This window comes from Notechis scutatus, chromosome 5 (assembly GCF_049901735.1).
Source record: "Notechis scutatus isolate UNSWTSFEM ecotype Mainland chromosome 5, rNotScu1.2, whole genome shotgun sequence".
NCBI lineage: Eukaryota > Metazoa > Chordata > Lepidosauria > Squamata > Elapidae > Notechis > Notechis scutatus.
Genome location: NC_142013.1, coordinates 64,656,789 through 64,669,912, shown reverse-complemented (window position 1 = coordinate 64,669,912; position 13,124 = coordinate 64,656,789). Strand labels below are relative to the sequence as shown.

The following is a 13,124-nucleotide window of genomic DNA, read 5'->3' as shown; positions in this document are numbered from 1 at the left end:
GATTAATAGCAATATACTGTAGCATCACAAATTTTCATCAGTTGTTTTACTCTTAAATATAAAGCTATTAGACAATCTGTTTATAATCATCTTTTTCCATTGACAACTTAGACCAAACTCGATAAAATTGATTTTCTCATAGACACCACCCACTGAAAGTATCCATCAGGCAAGCTTCAACAGTTCCAGTTAAATAAAGATGTCCTTTTTGCCCTTGCAGTTTGCACAGACATAACGTGCCATATTAGTGGAATGATGAAATTATGAAATTAGATTGCATTAGGCTGAGTTGTATTCCAAAAGTGGACAAATAGGTCCATCTGCATGCAATAAAAAAATCTGTATTAAGACAGTGATGGCTAACCTTTTCGTTGTCGCATGCCGAAAGTACCTGCATCCATAATGCAATGAATACATGACCCCACCCACCCACCTGCGCATGCATGCATGACCCCCATGTGCACCCTGCCCACCTGCGCATGCATGCACATCTCCCTTACACACGTCTCCCCATGTGCATGTGCGGAAAATACCCAACAATCAGCTGGCTGGCAGGGGACATGCACATATGTGCAGTGGATCTGTTCTGGGCAAAAGCTCATGTGCCAGCAGAAATGGCTCTGAGTGCCACTTCTGGCACACGTGCCATAGGTTTGCCATCATGGGTATAGGATATATTCTATAAAAACAAATATGTATTGTGGAAACACTGGCTCTTTCGTTGTGCTCTTTTTTTTTTTCAAATTAAATTTACCTGAAATATTCATTTCCCCCTTCCAGGAAGTAAAATATTTCCTTATATTCTTCCTTCAGAGAAGGTTACTCTCTATTTGCTTCCTGGAAAGGGTTAGGGTAAGGGTTTTATAAACAGCTCTGGAGGAAGCTATTTCTCTTCCTTTTTTCTTCCTATTCTGAATGGGTTCTCACCTAGGAACAATACCTCTTAACAGAGATTTACATGTAAATATTTCTTTCCAAATTTGCATTGAATGGTTTTTAAGATGCAAATTAATAGTACTTATTTAAGATCTTCTTACAAATACTGATGTATACTTAAAAATAAAAATCCAATAAAACTTCGGGGGGGAAAGATCTGCTTACAGATCACAGTCCAGGTATAGGGTTTTTTCTGATCTTGAGTTGTTCTTTTGCTTATCAGCCTACATAGAAGATGTGGCAAGATGTGTAGACCAAAGCAAGCGACTGATAATTGTCATGACTCCAAATTATGTGGTCAGAAGAGGCTGGAGCATCTTTGAATTGGAAACCAGACTTAGGAACATGCTTATTACAGGAGAAATTAAAGTGATCCTCATTGAATGCAGTGAACTGCGAGGAATTATGAACTACCAGGAAGTTGAGGCACTGAAACATACCATCAAGCTTCTAACTGTTATTAAATGGCATGGACCAAAATGCAACAAGTTGAATTCCAAATTCTGGAAACGTTTACAGTATGAAATGCCTTTTAAGAGGATAGAACCTATTACCCATGAGCAAGTTTTAGATGTTAGTGAGCAGGGGCCCTTTGGGGAATTGCAAACGGTCTCAGCAATTTCAATGGCTGCTGCTACCTCCACTGCTCTTGCCACTGCCCACCCTGATTTGCGTTCCACTTTTCATAACACATATCATTCACAGATGCGTCAGAAACACTATTATCGAAGCTATGAATATGATGTACCTCCTACTGGCACCCTGCCTCTTACCTCAATAGGTAACCAGCATACTTATTGCAATATCCCAATGACACTTATTAATGGACAGAGACCACAGACAAAAACTAACCGAGAGCAGAATCCTGATGAGGCTCATACAAACAGTGCAATCCTGCCCCTCTTACCACGGGAAACTAGTATCTCCAGTGTCATTTGGTGACATCAGTGCAAGGGTGACATCAGCTCCTTTGATCAGAAGCAAGGTCTGCAGTCTGGTGCCTGAAACTACATCCTCGACTGCTGCTGTTAAACATGCATTACAATCTATGAAATATGAGGAAAAACAGGGTCTTGTACATATGGTTTTGGAAATTTCTTTGTAGCATCAGTCTTCCTGTTTTACCATCCACATGTTGATTTTGTTTTATATGTCATCAAGATTTGTATATTTACATTTTTTTTAAAAAAGAGAAATGAAGAGACTGCTGTATAGATAGGGGTGGGGTTTTTCCCCCTGCTTCATTAGTATAGTTTGAATGTGTGTGTGCATTTTAAACATTTTGGAGGGGAATGCTTGGATAAAACTCTTTTTAATCTAAAGCAGTATCTATTTTTGGTCTGGCTAGGCCAATACCCAGAGTCATACTTGCAGCAATTCACCATTGTCTGTGTGTGTGTGTGTGTGTGTGTGTGTGTGCACGCGCCTGCACGCACACGCACATAGGTGCCTACTGAGGTAAGTGTGAAATCACTTGTTCTTGGGAGGTCCCCACAAATGTTTCAAGATCCTTTCTTCATGTTTTTAATCACACTGCTACACTTTGCCCTTTTCCCATCACCTTTTTAAAGCAGCACACTGAGTGAAATTAAAGATGGTCTAATTGTCTACACGTAGTAAATAATTGTGAATAACAACAAAAAACCCAGTCTGTATTACTTGCTTCACAATAACCATTATAATCACTATGGAATCTATAGAAAGAATACTAGATTTTTCTGTTTGATTTTATGAATTGTTTGTATTCATTTTATATAGAAATAACATGCCAATTCTAATTCATTCACTTCCTGGGAAAGTATTGGATGTGTTGTAATTCCCACTACCTATTTTGTTTGTTTGTTTGCTTGAAATCAATGGTTTCTTTTCTTATTTACATTCTTCAAATGAGATTATCGACATCTGCCAAGGAAGTAAGGCAGTAGGCACTGAAGTGCATTAAATCCTGCAGAGATTTCCAATGATGGCTTCCAAACCAAACTAATAGAAGGACAATATCTAAAATGGTTTGTCATTTTGTATTACATAAGATGCTATCTTTTAAGAACTATGGAACATACTTTTTCAACCAAGTTTGAAACTTATGTATATTCAAGTTTGATCATCACCTTTTCTTTTCACTGATACATTCGGAATTTATTATTTATTATTATCTTTTCTTAAGCTTGTAATAACACTACATTTTTTAATTCCAAGGTTGTTTAAAGGAGATCTCAGGAGGTTGCAAAAAGTAAATACCAACAAACATCAGTATTTTATAAAATATTAATATTTAAATCAGAAGGAGAAATGTTGAAAATAATGTTATTGAATAAAATAAACTAGTTTTATTTTAAATGTTTTATTTCATCTTTGAAGATTTAAAGAAAGTACAGATATTTTGGTTTTGCAATTACTTCATGCATAAATCTAAGGACTGAACTTTGCCTGTATGGATTCAATAAGAATTTGTCATAAATATTAACAGATTTAATTCCCCATTCACTTACAGTTAACAGAATGAGCACTACTGTTCATATTTCCAGCTACCAATGCAATAGCGACCTTTCATATAAGAAGGCAGCCAATAATAGATAATATGATTACTATAGCACTAGACTAATAAAGCAAATTTCTTACAACATAAAATGATGTAGTGGATTACTGATACTAATTAACAAGATACTAATTACGGATTACTAATTAACATGCTAGAGGAGAATATAGCATTTTTAATGTTGCATTAAAAATGCAACTATTTAGCAGCAACAATCACATGAAATTGCAGGTCTTTTTCTTCATTGGAAAGAAAAGGAAAGTGTTTTTTACATAGTTAATAAGATATAGCCAATATAACAGATGTATTGTGTGTTTATTTTGGCTGCCATCATAAAAAAGGCTTATATTTGGGGTCAATTAAGATGTTATCAATTAATTTTAACCTAAAATCTAGATGTTTGGGTTCCATTGGTACATGAAAAATCACTCGTATTATTGTATAGGTAGTCAAGAAATCACTTGAAAGCTGAATTAGGATTATAGGATGTATTTTGACATAATTTAGCTAACAATATTCATTTCTAATAGTTTGCTATTTTCCTTCAACACACAAAAAGAAAAATGTGGAAATAAAATCACACTAAGCACATAATGCTATCAAGTAGGATTTGAAAATTCACATTATTTAAAAGTTCATTCTTTGAAAATCTAAAATAGTTATTACTGGTTATAGACATCTGTGAGGCACTAGTGTAATTAATCACTTTTGATAAGATTCCAAATCTGAGAACTCCAAATAGCTAACAAAAAATGCAACAGCTTTTCCTTTAAAATGTTTAATCTTACATTTGATTTGTGAAGTAATGTAAAGCATTGCAATCTGACAACAGTCACACTGCAGATTCTAGACGGATGATATTATTTGATTTTTTTTCCTCACAAGGAACACTTTTGTCCTCTGTTTTTAATGTAGATTGAAGCAGTTTGAATAGCATGATTCAGGGTTTAATAGATACTATTTGATATTCGTGCTACTTAAAGATTTTCTTATAGTGCTTTGTTATATTATTCAGAAGGAAATGACAGAATTGGTTTGGGGGGAAAACAGATGAAAACAGAAAACAGATGAAAAAAAGCCATTAATGGCTTGAGAAACATTCCACCTAAGTCATTCCTTTCTTTAAACAGCTCTGTTTGAGAAACAGTAAAGGGTCTGTCATATGTTCAAAATGCATACTTAATGTTTGACTAAAGTTCTGTTAGAACACAAAAGAAAAAGAAAAAAATGCCCTAATTATTGGGCTCCATTCTTCTTTATTGGGGAAAGAGGAGGGAGGAAAATGTTCTAATTTTACAGTGTTTGCATGCAAAGCCAAATTTCAGGGCCATCCTTAAAACAGAATACATGTAAAGAAAGTTCAAAGTCTCTGCAAATGTTAGCATGTATAACTTTCATTTCAAGATTGCTGAAATAAAATTGAAAGCCTAATTGGTAGGAAAAGGATGTGTTTCTCTTTCAAATGCCATTACTAATTGTAACCTCATAGCTATGCTTGAAATATTTTGATACTGAGCTACAAATCTCAGGACCTTCAAACCTTCACTCATCTTTTATTTTTGTAACATAAAAGTTTAAAATAAAGAAAGCAGTAAATGGATGACTAAAGGGATTATTTAAAAAAAATTCCCATGAATATCATCAGTATGGCTTGACTAAGAATTCTACTGTTAAAAGTTAAGATATATTGCAAATTTTCACAAATTCCTCCTCCCAGTGGCAATCTATTGAAAAACTAGTCCAAACATTGCAATATCAATTCCACAATAGTCTGGAAATGCGTGTGTGGTTTCATAAACATTATCTCAATTTTGTCTTTGCTGAAAATCTTTGCTGATAGTTAGTTCCACAAATGTAACAAATAGAAGCATCTCTCTCAATACCAGAGGTGGTATTCAGCAGGTTTTGACCAGTTCTGGAGAACCACTAGTGGACATTTTCAGTAGTTTGGAGAACCGGCAAATTCCACCTCTGACTGTCCCTGTCCCCATCTATTCTCTGCCTCCTGAGTCCCAGCTGATTGGCTGGGTCTTCTTTTGTTGCCCTGCACAGGAGACCAGAGCTGGAAAGCAGGTTAGTGGGGTGTGGAGGGAATGGAAATTTTACAGTATCCTTCCCCTGGAGAGGGGTGGGAATGGAGATATTACAGTATCCTTCCCTGCCATGCCCATTAAGCCATGCCCACCAAGCTACGCCATGCCCACCAAGCCATACCCATAGAACCAGTAGTAAAAAAATTGAATCCCACCATTGCTCGATACAATACATAATCCTGGAAACAATTTCCTAGAATTTTGTTAGTACATGCTATTCTTTTTATTCCACATCTCAATAGTGGTTTGCACAATATTTTATGAGTTAAAGTCTGGACAAGTGAGTTCATGAAGATACTTCCAGTTGTGAAATAACCACACTACTGAATAATATAGAATTCTTACTGTCTAGATATTGATTTCATTAGCTGAGTAGGGTTGGATACATTTATTTACATCCAGTGTGTGGAAGTAATTTGCTCTTTGTTTCAGCAGTAATGTGTTCTTTGGTACAGAGGCAAAGATCCACTTACTGGAAAAGTAGCACTTAGACATTCAAACAGCTCTTTAGAAGTGGATGCAAGTATACTTGATGCGTTCAGATTTTGTTCATGTCCACTCAATATAATTAGGGATTTTATTGACACACCTTTTTAGTCAGGTAAAAGTAATGGGAACTCTACCATCCCTTTGAAGTATTTCTGTTAGTGGATATGTATTCTATCTAAATTATTTATATAAAACCAAAATTTAACTCTTGATTAACTGTCCATGAACCTCTGTCATGAACAGAGATCCTCTTAAGAGACCAAGAAAAAAGGAAAAGTATAAGACCCACCCATTCAATGGCAAAAAAATCACACAATTAGCTTATGCAACTGATATCACCAGAAATTCTCAGCCATTGACTAGGAAAGATTAAATAGTCAGTTAGCCATGAAGAAAATATAGACCCTTTACTTTACCAAAGTATCCTATTATCTGTAAGCTATACATTGTAGCTAATATTTTACACTTGTAAAATGTCCATGTTGTAACCACTTAACCCACTCACCTCTTTCCAAATCCCATATGTTGCATTTGCTGGCCAAATTGGAAAGAACTATTATGATATCCCATTAAAGTGCAGTAAAAAAGTAAATATTTATACTTTGGTAAGACTTAAAAGAAGAGGTTTGACAAAGTCTGCATTTATTTCCCTTTCTTTATATAAAGTAGCTTTATCCATGTGCAAAACAGAACGTTAACTTTTCTATGTTGATATATGGGCTTATTCTTGTAAAAATAAATGGCAATGGAAAAAAAAACTGTCTGGCTTTCATAACTTAACTAATTTTGACCAATCATGTAACCATGGTCAGATGAACATTTTCTGAAGATCCAGCCTTCTAGTTAACACTGTAAATGTAAGAGTGTTTACAGTGTGACTACTATTGTGAGACAACCCAGGAGTAAAACACAGGACACAGAGGCTTTGTCTTTTAACAGTGGTTTATATACAAGACTACTATATACATACATAAACCTGTTGAGCGTTCTCTCCTCCCTTTCCTGGTCACCTCTCCAGCCATTTCTGCTCCTCCTCTAACAATCGACCAGTTAAATATGCCATGGTTAAATCCCGCTCTTTCATAGACTCTAGACTTGTCACAAGAACAAGAGCCGTCACATGAGCTGTCAAATGAACTGAGCACCATATGCATCTTGTGTGCCTCAGTAAATGTCATTCCTCTTTCTTCTAACTCAAGGAATGTCCTTCTCATATTCTGCAGGTGTGTGGACATACTCTCCCCCGGCTTCAGCTATGCTTTATACAGTCTCCCTGTCAGCAACACTTTACTACCTGCAATTTCTCTCACATACACACTGCGCAATGCCTCCCAGCATTCTTTTGCAGATTGAAGACCCCTCACGTGGATCAGTTAACTGTCCTTTAAAGCCAGAATTATACCTACCTTCTCATTTTTCCTCTGGTCCCCATCAACCAGGACTGCCGGTGGATTAGTACTAATTGTCCACAACTCCTCCCTCTGAAGGTACAACTCCATCTTCACATTCCAAGAAAGGTAGTTTGTCTCATTCAGCTGAGACAATAAACCTCCTCCCATTACGCCGATGGAGGCCATGTTGTCTGTTTTCCTTCACAAGCCACTAACCACAATTAAACCACGTCACAGAACCCCTGTGGCTATGGTGCAAGCTCTCACTGGGTTTCTCTTTTCTCTAGTCTCTCCAGTCACTCTGGCCTTCTCTCTGTACTGGGCCCATAACCTGTCAGAGTGTTTACAGTGTGACTACTATTGTGAGACAACACAGGAGTAAAACACAGGACACAGAGGCTTTGTCTTTTAACAGTAGTTTATATACAAGACTACTATATACATACATACATGTGTTAAGTAAATACCAGGCAATCAATCAATCTTCAACTCTACATGGAGAACTACAATGGAGATAGAACATGAGGAGAGAGAGATGGCCTCATATGGTGTCCCTTATATAGACAGCTTCTTAAAGTGGCAGTACCCTGCTGTCTCATCCTCAGTTTATTATCCTGGCTTACAGCAGCCTTACAGAAGCTGGTCAGCTATTAAATCTTCATTATCTTAACAGTAAATCTGAAAAACTGTTTCAGAGATCTAAACTGAATGGAACTGCTTGTTTAGTATAACAAACAACTGGCCACAAAGCCTTATTAAGGAATAGATAAACAATTTAACCAATACAGTCAAAAGATGAACAGAAGTAGATGCAAGCATTTTGCATTGACTCATCAGTTCCTATATTACAATAACACAGTTAAAATCAGCCTCAAATATAAGATCTAGCAGGATCATTAATTAATTAAAGATATAATATATACAGGAAAGCAACCAATAGCAAGTCTTACACCCACAGGAAGTGTAGCTTGACATAAAGCCATTTTTGCATTCACAAGGGGCGGCTTCAAACAGTTAACAGCCTCAGCAAAACACAGGAAACGAGAGTTCCAGTGGCATAGTAGAGCTTTAAACACAGAGTTTTGATCCACCTGGTGACCCATGGAAAGTACGTATCTCACAATGGCTGAAGAAAGCATTTTATGGCCATGATTTGCTGTTGTTGGATTACTCAAGGCTGTTTGGACCCATTTTAGAAGATGCTCCTTTATTCTGAAAGCCAAACACCTATCAGTTCTGCCAATGTAATTGTCTCTGCAATTACAAACAAATTGGTAAACATAATAAGTTTTGGTGCTGATAGGTTGTGCTTCCTTAATTAGGGGCAGCAGTAGCCTCTGGGTTTGATGTAATATGTGAAGCTCAGCCGTACTGAATGTTGCTTCAATTAAGGTGTTTAAGTATTGAGTTGACAGGCATGCTAATTGATACCCCATAAAGGGCAGCTCAATAAATACCTTCTTTTTTACTGGAAATTGGAACTCTTGGCTTTGGTTCTCTTATTTTACTGTGCCTGTCAATAAAGCATCTGGGATAACCATTTGAGCAGAGTGTTTGGGTTAAATATTTTAGTTCTTCTTTTAAACAGTCCTCAGTGCAAATTTGATGACCTCTTATAAATAGTGTCCATACCAGCACACATTTTTACCTAATTAGGGTAAAGCTTGAGAAATTCAGATACTGGCCAGACCATGTTGATTTCCTATATACCATTCTTTAATGGAGCCATCACTCCTTTGGATGATTAGTATATCCAGGAAGGGTAACTGCTAATCTACTTCATACTCGATGGTGACTTTCAGGTTGGGATGACAGCCATTCAGATGATGCACAAAGTCATCAATAGTCTGTCTTTATGGACAAAAAAATCAATGTATCTTCTACATAGCGTCTATAATATGACAACCTGGAAATATGATCAGATGACTGTGATTCAATCTTATACATGAAGAAGTCAGCTAAGATTGGACCTAAAGGGCTTCCCATCGCAACCCCATGAATCTGTTAATAAGACTGACCAAGGAAACAAAAAGAAACATTTTCAGTGCATAATAATACAGCCTGTTTGAGAATGTCAATTGGTATAGGAATTGATATCTGGTTAGATCCCATTAAACTGCACATATAGTCAACTGTTTCATGAAGTGGAAAATTAGTGAATAAAGACTGAATGTCTATCAAACAAATGATGTCATCTTTCACATTGAGCGTATTCAACTCATTAGCAAGCTCAAACAAGTCCTTTAAAGTTGTTTTGATAAGCTTCTCTCTTATAGGCACCAGAATATCATGAGCCCAGTGCCCAAGCTCATGGTAAGCGGAGGCAGCCATAGCTAAAATGGGTCTGACTAGCATAAAAATAAAGAATTGATTATTTTGTATCCCTTCTTTGTCTATTATGCAGCATGTTCATTGCAGGTGAAATTGCTATTCTGAGATCATTTTCTTCTGCCTTTCCTGCTGGGGGATAACAGATGTACATTACTGATATGAAGCAATCTGTCATGCCCCTGTTGGAATCTGATTCCGAGGGGGAGGTCGAGCAGCTGACAGGGAATGGGAGTGTGGCTCTGGTGGCTGTGGAAGAAACTGGGGAAAGGCACAGTCCGGCTGGGCAGAGCAGGGAAGAGGTAGAGCAAGGCAAAGTGAACTCAGAAGAAGATCCAGGCCCACCCCCTCTTCATCCTAGGATACGCAGGTAAGAACAGAGAAGGGAGCAACGTGAGTTGCGTGGCTTACAGAAAGGACTCTGATTCCCTTCATTAGCTGCAGCTGGGAAAACAGTGTTTAAAAAAGCAAGCTATGCACAGCAAAGTTGCTGGAAGCAAACTTTGAGTTATCTTTGTTTGTTGAGGCTTATCTTCCCAAATGTGTGTGTTTTGTTGGCCTTTGAATTCTGCAATTCCTTATCCTGACCTGTTCACTTAATTGTGGCAGCATGTGAATTTTTATTTACAGTTTATATATACTTTGTTTTTGGACTGAATTTCCTCCACTTAAAGACTGTTCTTGGGAGAGTTTTTTCTCCAGCCAAAGGTAACTGGACATTGGGGGCAAAGTTGGAGGTATTAAAGGGACTTTTCTTACTTATGTGACTGTGTTGCCTTTGTGCCATGCCCCGGGTCATCGCATAATCTCTCAACCCTACATTTTTCAGTTGCACTGCGATCCTGAAGATTTGGGATATGTGCACTGATATTGATACTAATATAGAACTTACGAACAGTTTATTTCATTTCTTCAATGGAAGAAGAAAAGGGGGGGGGAGACTGATAAAGAAATCCTTCTTGATGTAACCTGAATATATTTAATCTTATATCGAATTTTTATAACCTACACATGACACAATGGAGGGATGAAACCCAGATGGCCGGAACCTATCACCTCTGGGAGAGACAGCCAGGAGATGAAGAGACCATAAAAATTCCACAGTGAGATGTGTCCTGGGAAACTCTATGGAAAAGATCTTTCTAAAAAGGGAGCGGGGGAATAAGGTATGCCCTGGGAAATTCTGAAAAAGATCGTTCTAAAAAGGGGGTGGAGGGAATTAACATGTTGGCTCTTTGTTTTACTAAATACACATCAAGAAAAGGGAAGGGGTTTTAAACCCTTATCTATCTCTGCATGCCTGAGAGACCTTAGACGCTGCTTTTATTTATTTATTGATAAATTTTACTAAGTTTCCAAATTTTAAAAACATAAAATAAAACTTTATACATTGTTATCAACATCAAGACATCTTTTGCATCTCCTCACATTTTTCAGTATATATATTTACTTATTCCTTTACCATTACATCTTACTCTTACTATAAATCAATATCTTTTATCCTTACATCTTAATCTTCTCCAGGGTATATTTACATATTTACACATTCCCTCATTCTTTTCCAAATTGCCATTTTATTTTCTTTTTATTTCTAAACCACTCATACCAGACATCCCAGGCCCTATAATAAATTGAATCTTCTCTGTCTTTTATTTTCATTGTTAGCCTGTCCATCTCTATACAATCTATTATTATTTTTATAACCATGCCTTCCGGTGGAACCCTTTTTTCCTTCCAGAGTTGTGCATATGAAATCCTTGCAGCTGTTAATATATGTAACATAATATATCTGTTTTATTGCATTTTTGTGTTATTATACCTAATAAAAAAGTTTCCGGATTAATTAATTAATTAATTTATTTATTTATTTATTTATTTATTTATTTATTTATTTATTTATTTATTTATTTGATTTGCCAATTGTTTACAAGATAATAAGTATAAGAGTATACATAGTTGTGAATACATGAAATGGGTACATATATGAAAAATAAAAGAATAAGAGAAACAATAGGACAGGGACGGTAGGCACGTTGGTGCGCTTATGCACGCCCCCTACAGACCTCTTAGGAAAGGGGTGAGGTCAATAGTACACAGTCTAAGGTTAAAGTTTTTGGGGTTTGGGGAAGAAACTACAGAGTCAGGTAGAGTATTCCAGACATTGACCACTCTATTGCTGAAGTCGTATTTCCTGCAATCAAGTTTGGTGCGGTTTACTTTGAGTTTGTATCTATTGTGTGCTCTTGTGTTGTTATGGTTGAAGCTGAAGTATTCATTGACAGGTAGGACATTGCAATGTATGATTTTATATACCATGCTTAAGTCAGACCGAAGACGGCGTAATTCAAGGTTTTCTAGTTCTAGAATTTCAAGTCTGGTGGTATAAGGTATTCTACAACGAGTAGAGGAGTGGAGAACTCTTCTTGTGAAATATTTCTGGACTTTCTCAATTGTGCTAATATCAGATACGTAATGTGGGTTCCAGACTGATGAACTGTATTCGAGGTATTGGTCTAGCAAATGTTTTGTATGCTCTGGTTAGTAGTGTGATATTACCAGAGAAAAAGCTACGTAGGATTAGGTTAACAACTCTTAATGCCTTTTTGGCTATGTAGTTGCAGTGGGCTCTAGCACTTAGATCATTAGAGGTGAGTATTCCAAGGTCCTTTACAGAGCTTGGGTCATCAACAAGTTCTTGATTATTCAGCTTGTATTTTATTTTCTGATTTTTTTTGCCAATATGTAAGACAGAGCATTTATTTGTTGAGATTTGAAGTTGCCATTTGTTTGACCATTCTGATACATAGTCAAGATCTTTTTGTAGGGTAGCAGTATTGTCTGTGGTATTGAACAGCTTTACATCATCAGCGAAGAGAACGCAATTGCTCTTAATATGATCACAGAGGTCGTTTATGTAGAGTATGAAGAGAGTTCATACTTAATGAATTTAAGTTCATTAAATTCAATTTTCTGATTTGTGATTTCTTCTATCCATTGTCTAATTGTATTCCAATATTTTTTCACTTCCTGGCATGTCCTCAGGTATGAAAATAAGTGCCTTTTTCTTTTCCACATTTCCAACAATTTGGGTCTGAGTTAAACATTTTTGCCCATCTAGCGGGAGGAAGGTGCCATCTGTAGAACATTTTGTATTGATTTTCCTTGTATGTTGTGGATGTAATTAGTGTGTAATTTGGTCCCCACATTCTCTCCCAATTTTCCAGGTCTATATTGTGGCCAACATTTTTCGCCCATACCACCATCGTCTCTTTGACCACCGCCTCTTCCATTTTAAAATCTAGTAGAAAGTTATATATTCTTGAAATCATTTTCTTTTCCATTTCTTGTAGA

General features: G+C 36.6%; 1 protein-coding gene across 1 annotated transcript in view; it reads left to right on the top strand.

Moving 5' to 3' along the window:
- IL1RAPL1 (interleukin 1 receptor accessory protein like 1) overlaps positions 1–3,294 on the top strand; it is a 1,416,302-nt gene extending 1,413,008 nt beyond the window's left edge. The window contains exon 11 of the mRNA XM_087966890.1: positions 1,160–3,294. Coding sequence (XP_087823016.1) covers positions 1,160–1,878 — 719 coding nt within the window. The 3' untranslated portion in view covers positions 1,879–3,294. The remainder of the gene's footprint in view (positions 1–1,159) is intronic.
- The last annotated feature ends 9,830 nt before the right edge of the window (positions 3,295–13,124 follow it).